General features: G+C 48.4%; 2 protein-coding genes across 3 annotated transcripts in view; one reads left to right on the top strand and one right to left on the bottom strand.

The window, feature by feature from the left end:
- SLC5A10 (solute carrier family 5 member 10) overlaps window positions 1–20197 on the bottom strand; it is a 105974-nt gene that overhangs the window by 5778 nt on the left and 79999 nt on the right. The window contains exons 10-12 of the mRNA XM_080981065.1: window positions 12560–12667; window positions 9426–9576; window positions 1415–1583 (exon numbers count right to left, since the gene is read on the bottom strand). Of these exons, the coding sequence (XP_080837191.1) occupies window positions 1415–1583; window positions 9426–9576; window positions 12560–12667 (428 nt within the window). The remainder of the gene's footprint in view (window positions 1–1414; window positions 1584–9425; window positions 9577–12559; window positions 12668–20197) is intronic.
- The window catches only part of FAM83G (family with sequence similarity 83 member G), a 46228-nt gene continuing 42489 nt past the window's right edge, over window positions 16459–20197 (top strand). The window contains exons 1-2 of one of the 2 annotated variants that reach the window (XM_080981014.1): window positions 16459–16537; window positions 16664–17882. In XM_080981014.1, coding sequence (XP_080837140.1) covers window positions 17400–17882 — 483 coding nt within the window. In that variant the 5' untranslated portion in view covers window positions 16459–16537; window positions 16664–17399. Of the gene's footprint in view, window positions 16538–16602; window positions 17883–20197 lie in introns of those variants that run through there. The other variant, XM_080981015.1, reaches the window with a different exon arrangement.

The raw sequence follows: 20197 nt of genomic DNA, 5'->3' as shown, positions 1-20197 counted from the left end.
CAACAGTCTGACTGAGCTTAAGGCAACTTTCAATGTCCCCCCTTAAGTCATTTCTTAAAAACATATACTATATCTTACTATATAATATTATTGCAAGGAAATGTCATCACGCTGCAGTTCACCTGGTCACCAGTAGGGGGCCATGTGAGCAGGATGGTAGTGGAAGCGAGCAAACAAGCAGGCTGGCAGGTGGTCCAGAAAGGGGCTTCCCGTTCACCCTGTTGTCATGGCCACCGCCACCCACTTGCTCGCTCGCAGGCACAGCAGGGCAAGGCAAGCCCAGCGTCAGAGGGGGCGAGTGGTCTGGCTGAGCGAGAAAGAGAATGGGCAGGTGGTCCGGCAGAGTAAGCAACTAGGGAGGCAACTAGGTGGGTGGGCCTGGCAGGTCTTTGCATGCTCCTAGTACTCCATCAGTGCCAGAAGGAAGCATGCATTTCAAAATGCATGCTTACTGTCTGCCAGCTGCAGCGCGGAGCAAGGGAGAAACGCCTTTTCCTCCTCTTTCCCCTCTCCCCCGCAAGTGGTAGCAACAGCGGCAGTAGGGGGGTTGTGTTTGGGGCAAGCTGTTGGCAGAGGGAGTTTGGAGTGAATTGCTGGGGGAGTTTGGGCTGAGCTGTGGGCATAACCCTTTTTTCGCAGGAAATTCCCTTATTCCAGCGCCATTTCCCGCTGCTTCCCGCTGCTATCCCGGATTGTTAGATATCCCGTAGACTGTCCCGGGACAGGTGAGGCTGCTAATCCCTTATTTCCAAATCTGAAAGTTGATAGCTATGGCTGTGGGGAGTAGGGCGGGAATGGCAGGGAGGTGGGGATGGGGTACTGAAGGAGCTGTGAGTGGGGGGTCAAGGAGTTGTGAGAGGATAGGGGTGGCTAGGGTGTAGGGAGTTTGATGGACTGGCAAGATGGCTTATGATGGATAGCTCAGTCAGTAGAGCATGAGCCTCTTGATCTCAGGGTCGTGGGTTCAAGCCCCATGCTTGGCAAAAGATTCCTGCGTTGCAGGGGGTTCGACACGATGACCCTCATGGTCCCTTCCAACTCTACAATTCTATGATTCCATGGGGATGGCGAGCAAAGTGCGCAAGGGCAGCAATCTCTAGTTTAAATACCCCAAACACTGAGCTCCAGCTCCAAGGGCCTTCTGGTGGTTCCCTCACTGCAAGAAGTGAGGTTACAGGGAGCCGGGCAGCTGGCCTTCTTGGTGGTGGCACCCGCCCTCTCATCAGATACCAAGGAAATAAACAACTATTGGGCTTTTAGAAGCCAGTCCCCGTGCAGGGAAGTTTTTAACATTTGAGGTTTTGTTGTGTTTTTAATATTTTGTTGGGAGCCGCCCAGGGGAACCCAGTCCAATGGGCGGAATATAAATAATAACGATATTGTTATCATTATCAGCTATTATATATGAGCGTACCTGTTCATTGGCTCGCTTCCAGAAAACGGCCAAGAGGAAGACAGCCGTAACCGGCGGGGCAAGGTAGCTAGTGACAGATTGGATGTAGATGTAGAGCTGTCCGCTGTTGGAGCTCTGCAGGATTGGGATCCAAACCACACTGACAGCAACTAGGACAATAGTGACTATCCTGCAAGGTTAGCGATAAAAAAAAATCACAAGTGAAACATCATCATCATAAGAGTGGGTTTTCTGGGGGAAAGCAGCGAGGCAAAGGCAAAACCTCTCAGACTTGTGGCTAGGATGCATGGGAAAAGCAGAAATGTGGACAAGCTCCATGAGGACTTCTTATGTTCTAGGTTACAGGAGAAGCACCTTATCCAAAGGCCACCAGAACCCTGGAGGGGCGAGTGAGGTCTTGTTCACACAAATACCAAGCAAATGGCAGTCCAGGGCATGGCGTTTCAAAAACCCTGCCTGTGTCAAAGAAGTCATGCGCAACAGAGGCTGTGTGCAAGACTTCACTTTCTCCATGCACGGGAAAGTATCAGCCGCCCACCCCCGAGAGGGTCATCGACGCAAGACATAAAATAAGAGAGAGTTTTGCAAGCAAGCAGAATCGAATGCTCCTCAATTGCACCGCAGGCCAGTCTAATCTGTGCATTTTATGCATATCTGGAAGCGGTCCAGTGTCCAGGCAGGGTTATATTGCCTTTGCAGGTAACCGAGAAAGGAACTGAGATGAAAAACTTGTTCCCGTGGGCTGGGCTTCACTCAGCACCTCGACTGACGCAACCAGATTTTGCAGCAGACAGGAATGGTGGGATCTGCAACGTGGGATTACTGCAGGTTTGCCAGCGAGTCCTACCAAGGGGCCCCAAGAGCTTCTGGGAAGCCAGCACGAAAAGAGTTGGCAGACACTGAGATGCATGCAATGCCTTGCAAAAGCAAACCTTTACAAGCGTGAGGGTAATAGGGGATCATATAAGGGAAAACAGGTCTCAGCCTGTTGCGCTTGTGTGTTGCTTTTCGAAAACCGTTTATTTACACCCGAGGCCACAGATGATCTGCTTAATTAAATAAAGAATCCCCGTGCAGTTATTATGTAAATAAAGAAACTAAACAATTTTTAAAACAGGAAGTGGGGAAAATAGTACCCCGGTCAACTCTTGATTATTCCGGCACTTCTCAGCCGAAGCAAACATTTTTTTTATTATTATTATTATTTTTAAAAAGCAAACATTTTAATGGCTGCAGATCCGGAAGCAAAACCGTACAGCTGTCCCAGGATGGCACCCCATCAGAGGAGGGTGCTGTCATGTTGCACCACTTCTCTGTGGCAGAAGTAGTTCCAGGATTTGTCCATCTCAGGGCAGTATGTCTGAGTCAGGCCTTACACAGAAAGGCAGACACACACCCCTGCCTCTTTTTTCAAAACAAAGCAAGGGCATCAGCCAAATTCTCTCTGCTCAAGTTCTTTCTCAACAGCCAGTTTCAGCCTAAGTCATGTTATGGGCAGACGTGTTCAGGTGGATTCTCAGCCCAGTATGCCTGAAGGAGCGTCTCCACCCCTATCGTTCAGCCCAGACACTGAGGTCCAACTCCAAGGGCATTCTGGTGGTTCAATCACTGCAAGAAGTGAGGTTACAGGGAACCAGGCAGAGGGCCTTCTTGGTAGCGGCGCCCACCATGTGGAACGCCCTCCCATCAGATGTCAAGGAAATAAACAACTATCTGACACCTGAAGGCAGCCTTGTTTAGGGAAGTTTTTAATGTTTGATGTTTTATTGCTTATTATTATTATTGATAATATTCTTTTTATAGCCGCCCAGAGTGGCTGGGAAAACCAGAGTGGGGTATAAACAAACAAACAAACAATATTGTTGTTGTTATATTTTTCAACATTATTATTATTATTATCATCATCATCATCATCATCATCATCCAGGCTTGCTTTGCCCCAAAAGTGGCAAATAAATAAACCAGGACATAATACTGTCATACCTCGGGTTACAGAGGCTTAGGGTTGCATGATTTCAGGTTGCGCACCGTGCCGAACCCAGAAGGACCGGAATGGGTTACTTCCGGGTTTCAGCGCTTGCGCATGCACAGAAGCACTAAATCGCGCTTTGCACATGCGCAGAAGCACCGAATTGTGACCCACACGTGCACAGAAGTGCGGGCCGCGGGTTGCAAGCACTGCGGGTCGCGAACGTGCCTCCCACACGGATCACGTTTGCAACCCGAGCATCCACTGTAGTTCAGAATTTACCCCTGCACCACTGGCCCTGTATAAATTATAAAGGGGGAGGATGATGTCATATGGAAGATGAGAATGCCTTTCCAAATGCCTGACACACACACGGCCAGCAGGAGCTAAGGTGTGTCAGTTTCCCACCCGCTCCCCTCTTCACAAGATAACGCCTGTCATTGATCAAATGCGCAGGGTGAGTCACGCCCACCCATTCACTTCCAAGAATCCCGCTCCATGTGTCAGTCTCCTCCGCCTGCCTTTCCTTAAACGCCCGGCTGTTTGCGCAAGAGATATTGTGCAGAAAAGAGAAAGAGGCGAGGAGAGCTCTTGCATCCTTCATCATCAGGCAGCTGCCAGGGAAAAGGAAGAGTTTACACCCAAGTAAAGAGGGAGGGGGAAACGATATCCTTATAAGGGAAGACTGAAGCCAACTTCCTGCGCGGTGACGTTCCTACACGCTTTATTATTTCCTTTTGTTTCTCTTAGTAGTTCATTCCCCATGGTAATCTGTTGCGTCTCAATGCATTCATCGGCACGTAGGTAAGGAAGTTGGAAGTATAGAGCGAAGTTAGGCAGGCAGGCTGAGAGGCCGAAGCCAGGGTGTCCTGCCTCCCTGCGGTCCTCAGACTCCCAGCTTGGTTTTTGCCAAAGGCTTTAATGCCTAGTAGATCGCTGTGGTAGATAAGTCAGGTTACGAGACAGATAGGTCCTGATTCTCACCCTGTGGCTCCTCCTCACTCCCCTCTGGCCAGCCCTGCCAAGATGGCTCTACAGGGCTCCTGGCACATCCACAGCCCCACCCACTTTTTGCATAACATTTGCATTTTCTCATTTGCATGCGCTGGTGCAAATTGAAGCGGCAAGGCTTACTCCGAACCATGGAGTGCCAAGAGGATTTGCTGGGCCCAGGATTAAGCGGATTGGGCCCTCCACAAACTATGATGGCAGGTGGGGTCTCACTGAGACTGTACTCTGCACTGCGCCCAGATGCCCTTGAAAGCAAATCTCTTTCTTTAAGTTTAAAGGAAGGAGGTAGCAGCTACAGACATTAGGACCAGTGCTGTATTTACGTATAAGCTAAACAAGCTATAGCTTAAGGCCCCACTTTCTTGGGGGCCACAAAAAAATTTAAAGGGGGAAAAAACTGAATGTACATTTCCAAAATATAAGATAAAAAGCAAATAAAATAAAACCTACATACAGCAACAGTGGGTTTTTTTGTGTGGGCTCCTATGATGTAAGTCATGGGCCCCACCTGCTAGCCTGCTCCCTAAAATATCACTGGTTTGCTGATTTCTATATATAGGGTGCCTACATTCTGCACGGACTGGTTGCATGGCAATGTGCAAATGGCTTTAGAATGATACCTATTAGGTCCATAAATTACCATATAGCATGTATTCAACACAAAAAACAGCAACCATTTGTTGTTGACAAAGGACAGCTGGACATAGGAAGCCCCCATTACCTTCAGTAGCTTAGGGCCTCATCAAACCTAAATCTGGCCCTGGTTAGCACCCCAGTGCAAAAGACCCAGGGTGACCCCTGATAACAGCCCTGTACAACGCAATGCTATAAATGCCACGTGTCTTATCATACTTCGCTCTGCCAGAAGAAAACCGTGCCAGTTCCATCGTTCTTGTAACATCTGGCTTGATGTTTAATAATTGTGTTCTGTGGTTTCTTTTGGCTGCTAGCTGTCTTGTGGGCCCTGTCGTTTGAAGAAGTATTTTCAGTGAACAAACATGCCGACATCCAGTAATAATGAATGGCTTTGTTTTCGCTGAGAGATCTCAGCGTCCTGATAAAGACTCCACACAGTCCCACCCCAAAGAGGAGCCACCCTCTTTCACAAATGGGTAAAGTGAGATAAGACAGCATCATTATGTCCCCATGAATCAAAGTCAGGGACACAGAAATGACTCCTCTCTCCAATTAACCATCAACATTTCTGAAGATCCCCTTTAAGCAGAGAAGCAGCGGCATATCAGAACCACGGCATTTAGTTATCTGGGGGCCCATCTGCCCTATACATTTAAAGCAGCGCCGTACCAGTTTAAATTGCCATGGCTTCCCCCAAAGAATCCTGGGAGATGTAGTTTGTTAAGGGTGCTGAGAATTGGTAGGAGACCCCTGATACCAATTCCTGGAGGGTTTAACGGTCAATCCCTCTTCCTAGGGAACTCTGGGAAATGAAGCTCTGTGAGGGGAATGGGGGAGTCTCCCAATGACTCACAGCACTCTTAACAAACTACAGCTCCCAGGATTCTTTGGGGCAGGCCATGACTGTTTAAAGTGGTATACCTGCTTTCCACATATGGAGCCAAAGGGGCCTGGGAAGCTGATGATTTGCTGCTTAAAAGAAATCACCGGCCTAGTAGCTGGATTTATTACTGACAAACGAAGCATTGCGAAATCACTGAAGAATTAGGTTAGAGTTTGGGAGAGCGCATTCCTGCAAGCTCCCTTGTTGCTGTTGTTTTTAATTGCTTCGTTGCAGCTCATTTGGCAGGTTACCTCTCCCTCTTGCTCTCTCTCATTCCGTGTTCACACATCGAAGCTAATCGATTAAGCCCAAAGAGACAAAAGGAGGAAAACAATTAAGTCAAGGCGTGTCCCGCCTTGCCAAATGCCATCTAAGGCTGGCTGGCTGGAATCATCAGGGGAGTGTCCCCAAATTGCTACTCTACGGCAATTGAAATTGCACAATTGAACGCAGGGACCAGACACGTCACATAAATTAGCAGCAAGAGGCTGCATTCCAGATTTAGCTGTGGATAAATATGTGCATGGGGGATGCGGGTGGCGCTATGGTCTAAACCACTGAGACTCTTGGGCTTGCCAATCGGAAGGTCGGCGGTTCGAATCCCCACGACGGGGTGAGCTCCTGTTGCTCGGTCCCAGCTCCTGCCAACCTAGCAGTTCAAAAGCACGTCAAAGTGCAAGTAGATAAATAGGTACCGCTCCAGCAGGAAGGTCAACGGCGTTTCTGTGCGCTGCTCTGGTTTCACCAGAAGCAGCTTAGTCATGCTGGCCATACGACCCAGAAAAACTGTCTGCGGACAAATGCTGGCTCCTCGGCCAGTAAAGCAAGACGAGCACCACAACCCCAAAGTCATTCGCGACTGGACTTAACTGTCAGGGGTCCTTTACCTTTAAATATGTGTATATTATCAGGCGTGCTCTGGTCCATGGGGTCACGAAGAGTCGGACACGACTAAACAACAACAATATTATCAAGAAAGAAGAAGAAAAAGCCCTGGCAGCCATTAGCTGCCTCCAGTCTCCTACATTGGTTGAGCTGCTGTGACATCACAAAATCCACACATTCTTAATTTTCACGGGAGAGGCAAGGACCAGCAAAGGAAAGTTGACTTCATGAACAGTCTCAATGTTGCTGGGAGAGGGAAGGACCAGTATACGAATGTTGATCACTGGCACATTTGGTGTGAAGAAACAATATTTTGATTTTGTTCTGTGAACCACCCTGAGACTTCCGGGTATAGGGCAGTATATAAATTCAATAAAGAATAAAAGAATAAAAAGAAAGTGGAAGGTCAATTGTTTGGGCTTCAAAATGAGGGATGGGGTTAGAACTTAATTATCCTTCCCTTCTATATCTCCACCATTACTCAGCAGACCCTGCCTTATTTATAGGGTAACCAGCCTCATATGACCAACATGCTTAAGTCTAATTAATGCATGAAGGGGTTAATACCATGGAGCAAGCTGTCCTGCTACATTTAGCTATGTTCATGTCCCTTACCTTGGGAGGAAATAGGTAATCAGGTCTAATGTTACCCCCCTGTCTACCTGAGAAGATTGGCGTGTAAAGGGCCTCTCTTGAGTCCCTATATCAATAACCTAGGAACGTTTGCCACTTCTTAACTAAGCCAAGTTTTACTGCCTGTGCATCTTTCTAAAGCACATGAATCTGACCTCAGGAGAGTTTGTAAGTAAACCATTTTTAACTTCCCAAATACGTGGTGTTTTTCTATGCTAGGGGAAGTGGGAAACTGTGGAAAGAAACTTTTTAAGGGGACATTTCGGAACTCACTTTAAAGGGCACCCTTTTAGGTTTTACAGACTGTATTTTCATGCTTTACTCTGCTGCATGTTTTGTGATTTTAAATCTCCGCTGGGGTTCTCTCAGCAAAGAGTACTTCCCCCAAATTGAGTTTACGCATATGGAACAGGGCAAGATGATCGTGCCTTTTGCCTCGGGCAGCAAAATGCCTTGAACCAGCCGCACTGACCCACATGGCCAAATATGTCAATAAGGCAGGGTGAGTGAGGAATTCCCTCCAGGCAACCTGCTGCCACTGTGAGCAACAAAAGGAATGCAGGCTAGCATTTTCGTGAGGGGCAGGGGCAAGTCATTCTGCAGAGCTTTTAGCAATACGGTTAAAGGCACAGCAGAGGACTGCGCTGAAGGTCAAGCAGGATACACAGCAACTTTTACAGGGCATTCCTTGGGCTGTTCAGAAATGCAACCCAATAAATTGGCGGATCACTCGGTTAATTAATGATCTGGATCACCCATATGAAATTCAAGTTGCTGGCCATCAGTCCTCTCTCGGCTACACAAACATGCTCATTAATTGAAATGTGGAGACGCTTGCAAGCAGGATTTCTGCATCATTAGGTCTGTTGTGCAGGCAGATAAACTGAGTTGCTGGTGACGGCGGGAAATGATTCAGAAAGCAGGACTACGGAGGCATAAACAGGGGAAGTTAATCTCCGTGCCTGGCTGGTGCAAGGAAAAGATCTGACAGGGTGTCCATTATTATTATTATTATTATTATTATTATTATTATTATTATTTAGAAACAGCAGCACACAGAGAGCCTTTGACCCTCCAGATGTGGCTGAACTGCAACCCCCATTTATCCCTGCTCATTGGCCATACTGGCTGAGGATCATGGGAGTTGTAGTCCCGCAACATACGGTTAGCCAGCAGCACCTGCACTATGGGTTTATAAAATGCATTTTTTTTAAAAGCCTTTTGAAAGACTGTCAGCATTTTAGTGTTCACGTCTCATTTTTGCAAGCAAATCCTCTTAATATGATGCATTTTTGCATGTCCTTTGCAAAAAAAATAATGTGCATTTTTACGGATGCTTTCACCTAATCCAGGGTGGTTGAACCCTTTTTAGCAGCCCTTGGCCACATTCAAGAAAAAAACATTTTAAAGCTTTAAATTTTTATTTTCTGTGTGTGTCTTGTGTTGTTAACGAAAGCCCATACACCTGTTTGTCTATTAAAGCTATTAACAATTAAAGCTATTAACTCTGTATTTAATTATATATATTTAATCAAATATATAATTTGTGTACATTAAATAACATTAAATATATTGCGAACACTTTAATTTAAGACATGGGAATTGAATTCGGCGTGTGGCCCGCAGGTTCCCTGTCAAGGTACTCTTGCAGCCCACTTGGTGTGAGAGGTTGGACCACTCTAATCCATGCAGTTTGCACATAATTTTGAAAAGTGTGAAATGGGTAGCCCCTTATTCGAATTCAGCTTGAACCGAATTTCTCTCCCGTTCATCCCCATCCCCTAGTCATGGCGCGTAGCATCCAGGGGCAACAAAGGTTCCTGAGCCAGAAAAATCCCACAAGTTCTTGTAAAGATGGCCAAGTAATGGATCCTAAAATAATGAATCAAATAACTAATCGCCAGCACTGCCCTTTCACGACACACGAAAACTGCCTTTGCATTGTCTAACGGTAGAGCCGGCCCCAGGGATACTGCCCCGCCCCAGGCTGGTACCTTCCAACCAGAAGCAGCTCTTTCTCGCTGGGCTCCTTCCGCACCTTCTGCCAGATGTCCATGGTGAAGAGGGTGCTGCTGCTGTTGAAGATGGAGGTCAGGGATGACATCAGAGCAGCCATCATGACGGCGATCATTAACCCTCGCAGACCTGGAGGGAGGAACCAGAAAAGCCAATGGCTTTTAATGTTTAACAGACTATTGTATTTTAATATTTTGTTGGAAGCCGCCCAGAGTGGCTGGGGAAACCCAGCCAGATGGGCGGTGTATAAATAATAAGTTGTTGTTGTTGTTGTTGTTGTATAGCAAAGCTTCCTCGTCTTGCCTCTCATTGCGCCTCCCTCTTCATTTCTCTGTGTGTTCTGGGAGACCAGTGGGGAGAGAAGCAGGAGGGGGAGACCCCCTGAGTCTGGACTGCTCCCCCCGCCACCGCTCTAGCAGTGCCAACTGTGTCCTGAGCACACCTAGCTCAAGGATGACAAACAGCCAGCCAGTAGTTTAATTCTTTATTGACAAAGCACATGCTTATAGCAGTAAGTTCTGACAACCAAGTAGCTGGCATTTCCTCCCCGGGATTGTACTCTGAGCTGGACTGTTGGATCAACAACATGGCCCTGTCTCCACCCAGCAGTGAGTAACACCGTACAAATTGGAGTTAACTCTTTATTAGCAAAAATATGATTGGCGCGGGAGTGTCAGGCCTAAAGAGCGCAGCAACTCATCTCTTAGCAGGTCCTGCCCCCGTGAAGCAGTTGCTGAGACTGAAGGTCCCTGCCTCCCCACAACTGCTGGTCCCCTCCAGCATCCATCCTCCAACTTGCTGGGGAGGGAACCAGGGGAGAACCCTAGAGAGCGGTGAGAAGGACCTTCAGTCCTCGCAACAGCTTCATTGGGGAACGACCCACTGGAAAGGGTTGTCGTGACCACTCGGACTGAGCTTCCTCCCCCTTTGAATAAAGAGTTAACTTTACTGACATTCGGTGCTTTATTGTTTCATTGCTGACCAATGCCTGACTCCAGCTCCTGATGCTACCATTCTACCCTCCACTGTCAGAGGCAAGATGCTTCTGAATTCCGGCTGCTGGAAATGACAAGAAGAGGAGAGTGCCATTGCTGCGTCCGGTCAGCATCTGGTGGGCTGCTGTGAGAACAGAATGCTGGACTAGATGGGCCACTGGCTTCACCCAGTATAATAATAATAATAATAATAATAATAATAATAATAATAATAATTTATTATTTATACCCCGCCCATCTGGCTGGGTTTCCCCAGCCACTCTGGGCAGCTTCCAACGAATATTAAAAACAATACAGCATCAGACATTAAAAACTTCCCTAAACAAGGAAGTTGTCTTTTAAAAGTAAAATAGTTGTTTATTGCCTTATAAGCTCTCCTTATACAAGAGTCTCCAAGTTGAGGAGCAAGATTTAGAAGGCCTCGTTCAAAGCATCTTGTCTCTTTCCTTAGGTCACTTTTCTAGGGCACCCTGAGGCTTATCTGAATGTGATCAGGGATTCCTCAGCAAATGGCAGACAAACGTCTCTGAAAGGCAGCTCCCCCCACCCAAAGAATATGTCTCTTTCCCCTGTAACGCACCTTCTGCAAGAGGGACTGTTTGGTACAATCTCAAAACACGTTCTTACGTCATGCAGGGCAACAATATGACCCCACAGGACTGGTCCACATGCGTTCCTCCGGAAACTCCCAGAATCGTCCCCCAATCAGGAGTATCCCAGCAGATGCTGAAGGCAGAAAATTTGAAAATCCTTGCACAAGACCCAGCCTCTGAAGCTGAACCTTTTGTAGAACCACAGAGAGTTGGGAGGGACCCAAGGGTCATCTAGTCCAACCCCCTGCAATGGAAGAATCTCATCACACGGTCCCCCATCCAATTGGAAAACATACCAGACCCTGCTTAGCTCTGCAAATGCGCTAGCGGTTTTATCAGCACTGGAGAAAAGTACGGTGGGGAAACTGTGGACCTCCAGTGTTGCTGGACATCAGCTCCCACCATTGCTGACCATTGCCCTTACTGGCCAGGGCTGAGGGGCTGCTGGATAATATGAAGTCCTGATTACACCGCAGCCTCACCCCCACGGGGTTCCGAACAAGGAAGTTAAGATGTGGGTGGCGCTGTGGGTTAAACCATAGAGCCTAGGACTTGCCGATCAGAAGGTCGGCAGTTCGAATCCCCGCGACGGGATGAGCTCCCGTTGCTCGGTCCCTGCTCCTGCCCACCTAGCAGTTCGAAAGCACGTCAAAGTGCAAGTAGATAAATAGGTACCGCTCCGGTGGGAAGGTAAACGGCATTTCCATGTGCTGCACTGGTTCGCCAGAAGCGGCTTAGTCATGCTGGCCACATGACCCGGAAGCTGTACGCCGGCTCCCTCAGCCAATAAAGCGAGATGAGCGCCGCAACCCCAGAGTCGGTCACGACTGGACCTAATGGTCAGGGGTCCCTTTACCTTTACCTAAGCCTCAAAAGGCACAGTCATTCCCCTTTAAGAACAAACATCCGGGGGGGGGGGGGCAAAGAACACAGCAGCGCCCATAATCACATTTGTACCCAGAGACACCTGTGCTAATTCTCCCATTAGTAATGGTTTGTGGTTCCTTGTTCAGATGGCAGGGTGGAATTCTTGGGAAATGCCAGGATAAATCCAAGCGGTTTTTGTTTACTTTCTGGCTTTGCCAACATGGGTGCCCTAGGTAAACTAGTTGCTAATCTCCCTTTCCTGAGGAAGGTTCTAGAATGAGTGGTCGCAGACCAGATCCAGGCGCTTTTGGAAGAAATTGATTTAACCTGGATCCATTTCAGTCGGAGTTCCGGCCCAGTTTTGGCACAGAAACCGCGTTGGTCGCCCTGTATGATGACCTCTGTCGAGAGAGACACAGACGAGGGAAACACATCCCTGTTAATTCTCCTCGACCTCTCAGCGGCTTTTGATACCATCAACCATGGTATCCTTCTGGAGCGGCTGTCTGAAACAGCCACGAGGGCACCAGGTTCCAAAGGCTGGCCTAAATGAATGTAAGCGGAAAGAGGAAGCAGTTGCCTGTTAGGGAGTAAGGCAGGACTAGAGGAACACCCAACCGGCCAATAGGAAGGCAGCACTGCCTCGGCTTAGCTTACCACTGGGCATGAGCTCAATCACAAGTTTGGGGTAAGCGATGTTGGAGCAGCCCACCTCGGACCCACACACTCGGGAACACTCTTCGGGGTCGACGCAGCCAACGGCATCTGAAACAGACACAAAATGCGAGTGGTTGGGGAGCAACCATTGACTTTCTGGGTGCCTGTGTTTGTTTGTTTGTTTGCTTGCTTGCAATGTATTTTGTGTTCTCTCAGTGCTGGATTTACGTATAAGCTAAACAACCTATGGCTTAAGGCCCTACTCTCTTGGGGGCCCCCCAAAAAAATTAAAGGGGAAAAAACCTGGATGTACATTTCCAAAATGGGATGCGGGTGGCGCTGTGGGTTAAACCACAGAGCCTAGGGCTTGCCGATCAGAAGGTCGGTGGTTCGAATCCCCGTGACGGGGTGAGCTCCCGTTGCTCCGTCCCTGCTCCTGCCAACCTAGCAGTTCCAAAGCACCTCAAAGTGCAAGTAGATAAATAGGTACCGCTCTGGCAGGAAGGTAAACGGCGTTTCCGTGCACTGCTCTGGTTCGCCAGAAGCAGCTTAGTCATGCTGGCCACATGACGCGGAAGCTGTACACCGGCTCCCTCGGCCAATAAAGCGAGATGTGCTCCACAACCCCAGAGTCGGTCACGACTGGACCTAATGGTCAGGGGTCCCTTTACCTTTACATTTCCAAAAAATAATATAAAAATAAAATAAAATTGACATCGTTTTAAGTTAGAGCTTAATAATGTGCTTCTTCCTAATTGTATTTCACTATTAATATACTTCTTAATTGTATTCTTAATTGTATTTCTGTCCAACAATTACTTTGATAAAATACATATTTTGTTATGTGCAAATGGCTTTAGATACCTATTAGGTCCATAAATTACCACATAGCATATATTCAACACAAAAAACAGTGACAATTTGTTGTTGACAAAGGACAGCTGGACATATAAAGGGCCCCCATTACCTTCAGTAGCTTAGGGCCTCATCAAAACTAAATCTGGCCCTGGTTCTCATTTTGAATTTTTATGCTGCAAACAGCACTGTGCTGTTTGGATGAAGGGTGGCATATAAATTTAAGAAATGAAATAAACCAATAAATAAAATATAAAACACAAATGTTCTTATACAGATATCTGAAACTCATTCATACGCGCACACACCCCCCTCTGTAATGACCACAGGAAGTTTTGGCAGCAGAACAAAATCCAGTCTAAACCTGGAGAGGGGAGGAGAAAGGTCAAGTCTTGACCTGTCGCCGAAAAAATCGCAGTGAAGGCAACAGGCAGACCTCAAGGGGGGGGGGGGAGTTCCACAGATAGGAAACCCCCCTGGAATTTGCTACAGAAGGACCCCAAAGGTACCATGTTATGTACTGAGTTGAATAGGATCCAAAATGCAGCAGTCTGATTGGTCCTAGAACAATAGGATCCAAAATGCAGCAGTCTGATTGGTCCTAGAACAATAAGATTCAGAATGCAGCAGTCTGATTGGTCCTGGAACAATAGGCCCCAGAATGCAGCAGTCTGATTGGTCCACAGGAGCCACCCAATCCAGCTCCAGGTGGATGTGAATCCGCAACCTGATTGGCCTACAGGAGAATCCTGGAATTAGCCAATCACGTGGGCTCCATTGTGTAAATAATGTATATAAAGCAGACATTCTGGGGGAACTTCCATTCCTCCTCACCACTATGAGCTGAATAAAGAGCATGAAATCCACTCTCGACTCCGAGTATATTTTATACCACCTCCCTCTTTTTCTTCAGACTCCATCTCAAAAACTCACCCTTCCCCGGGCTTAACATCTAAGCCAAGGGTGGCTAACTTCTGGTCAGAGGGCCTGACCCGGCCCCCAAGCAATTGTTTCCGGCCCTTGAAGATTCCACTGATTTTGACGGTGTCAGCGAAAAGAGGCAAAATTAAAGCAGACTCCATGCTGGGTAGGGATGGGGGGAAGTAATGTGATTCAGCTTGTGTTTAAAAGGCATGGCTCCCTAACTCGCAATTTCCCAAACGACGAGGGAAACTGAAACGCAGGCCATCCTTCAAAAGTCACGCTTTCCCGAATTTTACAATGCGGTTCTCCACTCGGGCAAGCAGAGTGGTGTGTGTGTGTGCAAAAGTGCATGCACTAGAGGAAAGTGTGCATAGCAATTTATCCATGAGGGAAAATAACATACAGTAACACCTTGTATTAGGGAAAATGGCCTTGTAAAAAAGCCACTTCTGCCCTTCTAAGGAGGTGGAGTTATGGGTTTCACAGCCCAGCCCTGTGTGATTGGGGGGGATTCCTGACCGCGTCATCCCCTGGCCAGCCAATCGCCTGGCTCTGGGGCCGTGGCCTGCCCTACTTAAGGCAGGATGCGGCCAGGGATCTCCCTCTTTCCCCACCTGCCAGCCATTCCTGCTTTTCCCACTCTCCCGCCCTTTAAGGTTTTTGTTCCTTGACCTTGCTATGGACCTTGGCTGGTTGCCATTGAGGGGCCTGGTAGGAATTTTTCCACTTGGCAAATTGGCACCAGCCACTTGGTTTTCGCCTACCTCGTAGCAAATCGTCACAACTTTCTGAGTATTGGCGGTTAGGCATTGGTATTGCTCTGTAGATGGAAGAGGGGAGGTAGCTCCATCACCTGCCCCGCATATTGAAGGGTAGTCCGGTAAAGGATTCTGGGGGGCGTGGCCCTGTCCGAAGCCTGGGGAGGTGAGGGCCTAAGGCCCGCCCCCTAGCGGTGAACCCAGGGGAGTTCCTAGTTGATGTGCATCAGCAGGACTTTCCCTACGGGTGGTTAACCCTTCCCGGACTTCAAGCAGACAGGCTGAAGTCGGATATAGTCGGTTAGGACCAATGCCTAAGCTAATACCGCTCATCACCTGTAACCAATAAAGTTTTGGCCTTATTTATCCCATTAACCTTAATAATTGTGTCATGTGTCATTATTTCCACTGGGGGGGCAGGAAATCGCCACGCAAATGCGTATATTAGGGGGAAATTCCACACGTGTGTATGTGTGTGTCAGAAGAAATTCACCCAAAAATGCTAATAAATTTTCACGAAGGCTTAAAAAACAACCAGTGAGGTGAAAATGTGGAGAGCGGAAAGGAAAAATGAGGAACGTGAGAGAAGCCAAAAATTCACCTGTCCTTCGAGCTGGGCTGGGTGGGCAGAGAGGTTTAAAGCCTCTTATTGACTCTGGCGCCACCTACCGATCTGCCCTACCAGCACCAATGGGCACCAGCCACCACTGATGGTGATGATATTAACAATGACTTAAATAAATAAATAAATGGCATTCATGTCAACCCAGAGCTTCACAAGATTCTGGAAAGCTCATGGGTATCCACACTTTGCTCTTTCCAACTCCAGGGAAGCTTCACACACGGGTGCACATAGTGGAACCTCCATATACAGAGGCAGTGTATCTCTGAGTCCCAGTTGCTGGACTCAAGCTGCATGGGAAAGCGGTTGCCTTCCAGCCCTGCTTAAGCATCTGACTGGCCACAGGTGCTTTCCAAGACTGACCTTTGACCCGAGCCAGAAGACAAAAGGTACTGCGGCAAGAGAAAGAAGGAAACCAGGCTCTGGACTCCCAGCGGATGATGCCGAGAAGCTGCCCTCTGAAACCTACTCGCGAGGAGAGCAAGCCCTAAAGCACACAGTGTGGGGCTTCCTTCCAAGATAAGAGTGGGAGAGAATCAGACAAGTTCCACCAGCTCTGCTCCACTGGGAAGGCAAATACAGGAGCTGGAGGCATTTTTTTGAAGGGAAAAAAAACACACACCGCAAACAAAACGTCAAACTTAAAGCTCAGCCAAGCCAGGACTTCCCTGTCTCCCTCCTTCCCTCCCTCAGCCTGATAAGGAAATCTAGGGACACCGGCTTCTCACGGGTGAGTCAATTTCCGGCCTTCCACGCATGCAATAGATCTGGGCAGAAGCAGCACGCATTTGCGATGCAGCTGAAGGAGTTAATGGACAGGTAGGAACAGGGACTCTCCGAAGGCGGGGAGACATGTGACGGCAGGTGGTGCAGGGAGGAGCAAATTACTCAAGCTGTTGCTTTTCTCTCTTTTTCTCTCTCCTCTGCTCTGCTCACACTCTCCAGGTTTCCATTTCTGGCTGAGACCTGCTGAGCTGCCAGGCTGCCGACCAGCAAAAAATTAAATAAATTCACCCTCGAACGAAACCTATTCTCCCCTTCCACCTGAGAGAGTAATCTACGAGCTGGAAAGAATGAGAAACTACCCCTTCTGAATCCTGTCCGGCGAAAAGGAAAAATTCCTGGTTCCAACTCCTGCTGTTTGTTTGATTCTGGGGAGCGTCTCGCTTGCTCCTATTTATTTTCTTATGGAAATTTGGAAGGTCAAGGGCAGAGGTGAAGGAAGCCGGGTGTCCAAAGGCTAGAGGGAAAACATCAGCCAAGCCGGGATTTCAAAGCCGCCGGAACATTTAAGCATTTAAGCTTGAATGCCACTGTCGGTTGCTCCCCGCCTGTTTCTGGAAGTTCGGGGAAGGAAAGAAACTTGAGCAAACTTTTGTCATCCTATCCAGGAATATATTTTGTTTTACTCCACTGAGATGAGCTGATGGGTACGCTGGGAAACTGAATGCCGGTGTTTAAAGATAGTTAAGGCCAAAGGACTCTTGGGTGGTGGTTGTTGTCTCTTTAAGTCGCAAAGGGAAACTGTTCACGAGGAATTGAGAAGAAGCTAGGAAGGGCCTTATTTGCTGCTAGTTTTTCCTTAAACTCAGGGATACACCTCACTAAATTATTTCATTAAATTATCCACCTTTTTTATTTATTTTGGGCGGACGTTCCCCTCCTCCTCAGACCAGGGATCATGGCTTTCTCTCAGGTCCAGTGCCTCGATGACAGTCATGTCAACTGGCGCTCCAGCGAATCCAAGCCGGAGTTCTTCTACAGCGAAGAGCAGAGGCTGGCGCTGGAGGCACTGGCGTCGAAAGGGCCAGATGCCTTCTACGAGGTCCTCAAGAAGGAGAACATCAGGGACTTCCTTTCGGAGCTGGAGCTCAAGAAGATTTTGGATACGCTGGAGACCTACGACCCCGGCTCGGAGTTCATCCCCCGAGGGGATGATGGTGGGGTCGACCTCAGCAGCCAGAACGGCGAGCAGGACCAAGTGCCTTCTTTGGAATACTGGCCGCAGAGATCCGACCGGTCCATTCCACAGCTGGACCTCGGGTGGCCGGAGACCATCGCTTACCGTGGGGTGACCAGAGCTACTGTCTACATGCAGCCGCCTATTGACTGCCAGCCTCACATCAAGGAAGTCGTCCGCAAGATGATCTTCCAGGCTCAGAAGGTGAGAGTTGCCCTTTGAATGCTGCGTTTGGGGGTGGGTGGTTAGAGAGCTCCCCTCTTGCCCAACCGAAACATCCCTTTTGTCTCCTCCAGAGGTTTGCCTAGAGGATGATGCACAGGCAAGTCTGGTCTGTTCCAGAATGAGCTCATCCTGTCTGTACTTATTGCTGGTGTTGGTGGCAGATAAGGTCTGCGGCACTGATCCAATCTCCCTGAGGAATGAGAGGGGGAGCAAGTCACTTGGGGCAGTTGCTGCTGGTTCAAAGTGACGGGGAAATGGGGACATAGCTGATCAGGAGTTCACTATGCCGGGGGTGGGGGTTTCCCTCCTTTCGCATGTTGGTCAATGAGGCCACTGAAAGCTGTAAGCTCTTAATCTCAGGGTCGTGGGTTTGAACCCTGCGTTGGGCAAAAGATTCCTACACCCTTGTGGTCCCATCCAACTCTACAGTTTTATGATTCTATGAAATGGGGTGGAGAGGTGGGATGGATGGCAGAGAGAAGACTCAGTCTTGCTTCTGGTACTTTGACCATCTGATGAGCTCCCCAGAAAGTCATTTACGTAGCCTTTACCATTCTGCTCAGCGCTCTGGGGTACAAACCTATCAGGAAAGGGGCAGCTTCTGATCTGTAAACGTGGCTCCCCAACTGCAGATGTGCGTGGTTATTCGGTGGTGAAAGGCACTCTGTATGTCAAGCACGTGCAAAGTCCAGCCCGGGGGCCTAATCCGGCCCCCACCAGTCGGTTTAATCCTAAAACCCTTTGGGGTAAAATTGGGGGGGGGGGGAGTTAACAACTTTGGTCAGCCCTCACGCATGTCCCTCTTTGAAAAAAGTTTGGACACCCCTGTTGTATGTGCCCAGTGGCACTCTTTTCATCACTAGTACAGTGGTACCTCAGGTTACAGACGCTTCAGGTTTCAGACTCTGCTAACCCAGAAATAGTGCCTCGGGTTAAGAACTTTGCTTCAGGATGAAAACAGAAATCGTGCTCCGGTGGCGCGGCAGCAGCAGGAGGCCCCATTAGCTAAAATGGTGCCTCAGGTTAAGAACAGTTTCAGGTTAAGAACGGACCTAGGGAACGAATTAAGTTCTTAGCTTGAGGTACCACTGTACTCTCTTCACACAGTCCTAGCCAGAACCCCAGCCACAGTTCCAAGCTTAAACAATGGTTGAAATCAAACCGTCCATTCCTTCCTTCCTTGTGGAAAGGTCACGAGACAAGGTTAGAACACAGAACAGAAGCAGCCCAATTTGTTGCAATTAGAAAATCTGGCGTGTGAAGCCTGGAAGAGGAGGAAGGGGAGCCTTTCATCCCAGGCCTTTTCTGCATCAGTATGCAGCCGAAGAGCGCCAGTGTGGCTCAGTGTCCTGGGGCCGCTTGAATCTCAGTTTCCCCATCTGTAAAATGGGAGTAACAGTGACCTACTTCTCAGGCTGCTGCAAGCACGGGCAAGATGAACGGCTGCTCATGTAAAATCCGACATCAACCGCGAACAGTTTCAATCCATGCTGCAACCCACAGAAAACAGAAACAGTCTCGTCGTGCCTAAGCTTTACTGATATCACACTCCAAAAGCTCCTCCTGTTTTTGCTTGATCAGTTTCAGCTTGGATAGTAACAGTGGGGGTGGAATAACCTCAGTGCCTGAAATCCATCTTCAAACTTTAGGGAAGACTGGCTCTCAGTAACCTAGCCAAATCTAGCTGGAATAAAACTATATTTCCGTTGCAACAGGGGTAATAAGCCTGGTGCCTTCCATAGGTTAAGAGAATAAGAGGAGCCTGCTAAATCAGGCCAGTGGCCCGTCTAGTGCAGAATCCTGTTCTCACAGTCGCCAACCAGATGCCTATGGGGAAACCCACAAGTGGGACCCGAGCGCAAAAGCATCATTCTCCCCTCCCGTGGTTTCCAGCAACCACATTTCAGAAGCATTACTGCCTCCAACCATGGAGGCAGATACTGTTGGACTCCACCTCTCACCATCCCTTCCCATTGGACAGGCTGGCTAGGGCTAATGGGAGTCGGGAGTGCATTGCAGAGGGTTGGACTAGATGACCCTCAGGGGTCCCTTTCCAGCTCTACAGTTCTATGATTCTAACCTCTAGAGAGCACTGGCTGCTACTCCAGCGGCATTTTGTAAAGGGATGGGGCAGCGAGGATAACTGTTAGGAAACCAAGATCGGTGGTTAAGGGTGTTTTAACTCATGGCAGAGAAGGCTGGTTCAGGGCTTAGCCACATTTAAATTTCACCTGCTCATTCCAGACACAATCTGCACTTCAAAGCTCCGTGTATGAGCACTCTTTCTTTTTCCC

The sequence above is a fragment of the Podarcis pityusensis genome (genome assembly GCF_964106645.2).
Source record: "Podarcis pityusensis genome assembly, chromosome: 14".
In the NCBI taxonomy this organism is placed as follows: domain Eukaryota; kingdom Metazoa; phylum Chordata; class Lepidosauria; order Squamata; family Lacertidae; genus Podarcis; species Podarcis pityusensis.
This window is presented reverse-complemented; position numbering and strand designations above follow the sequence as displayed.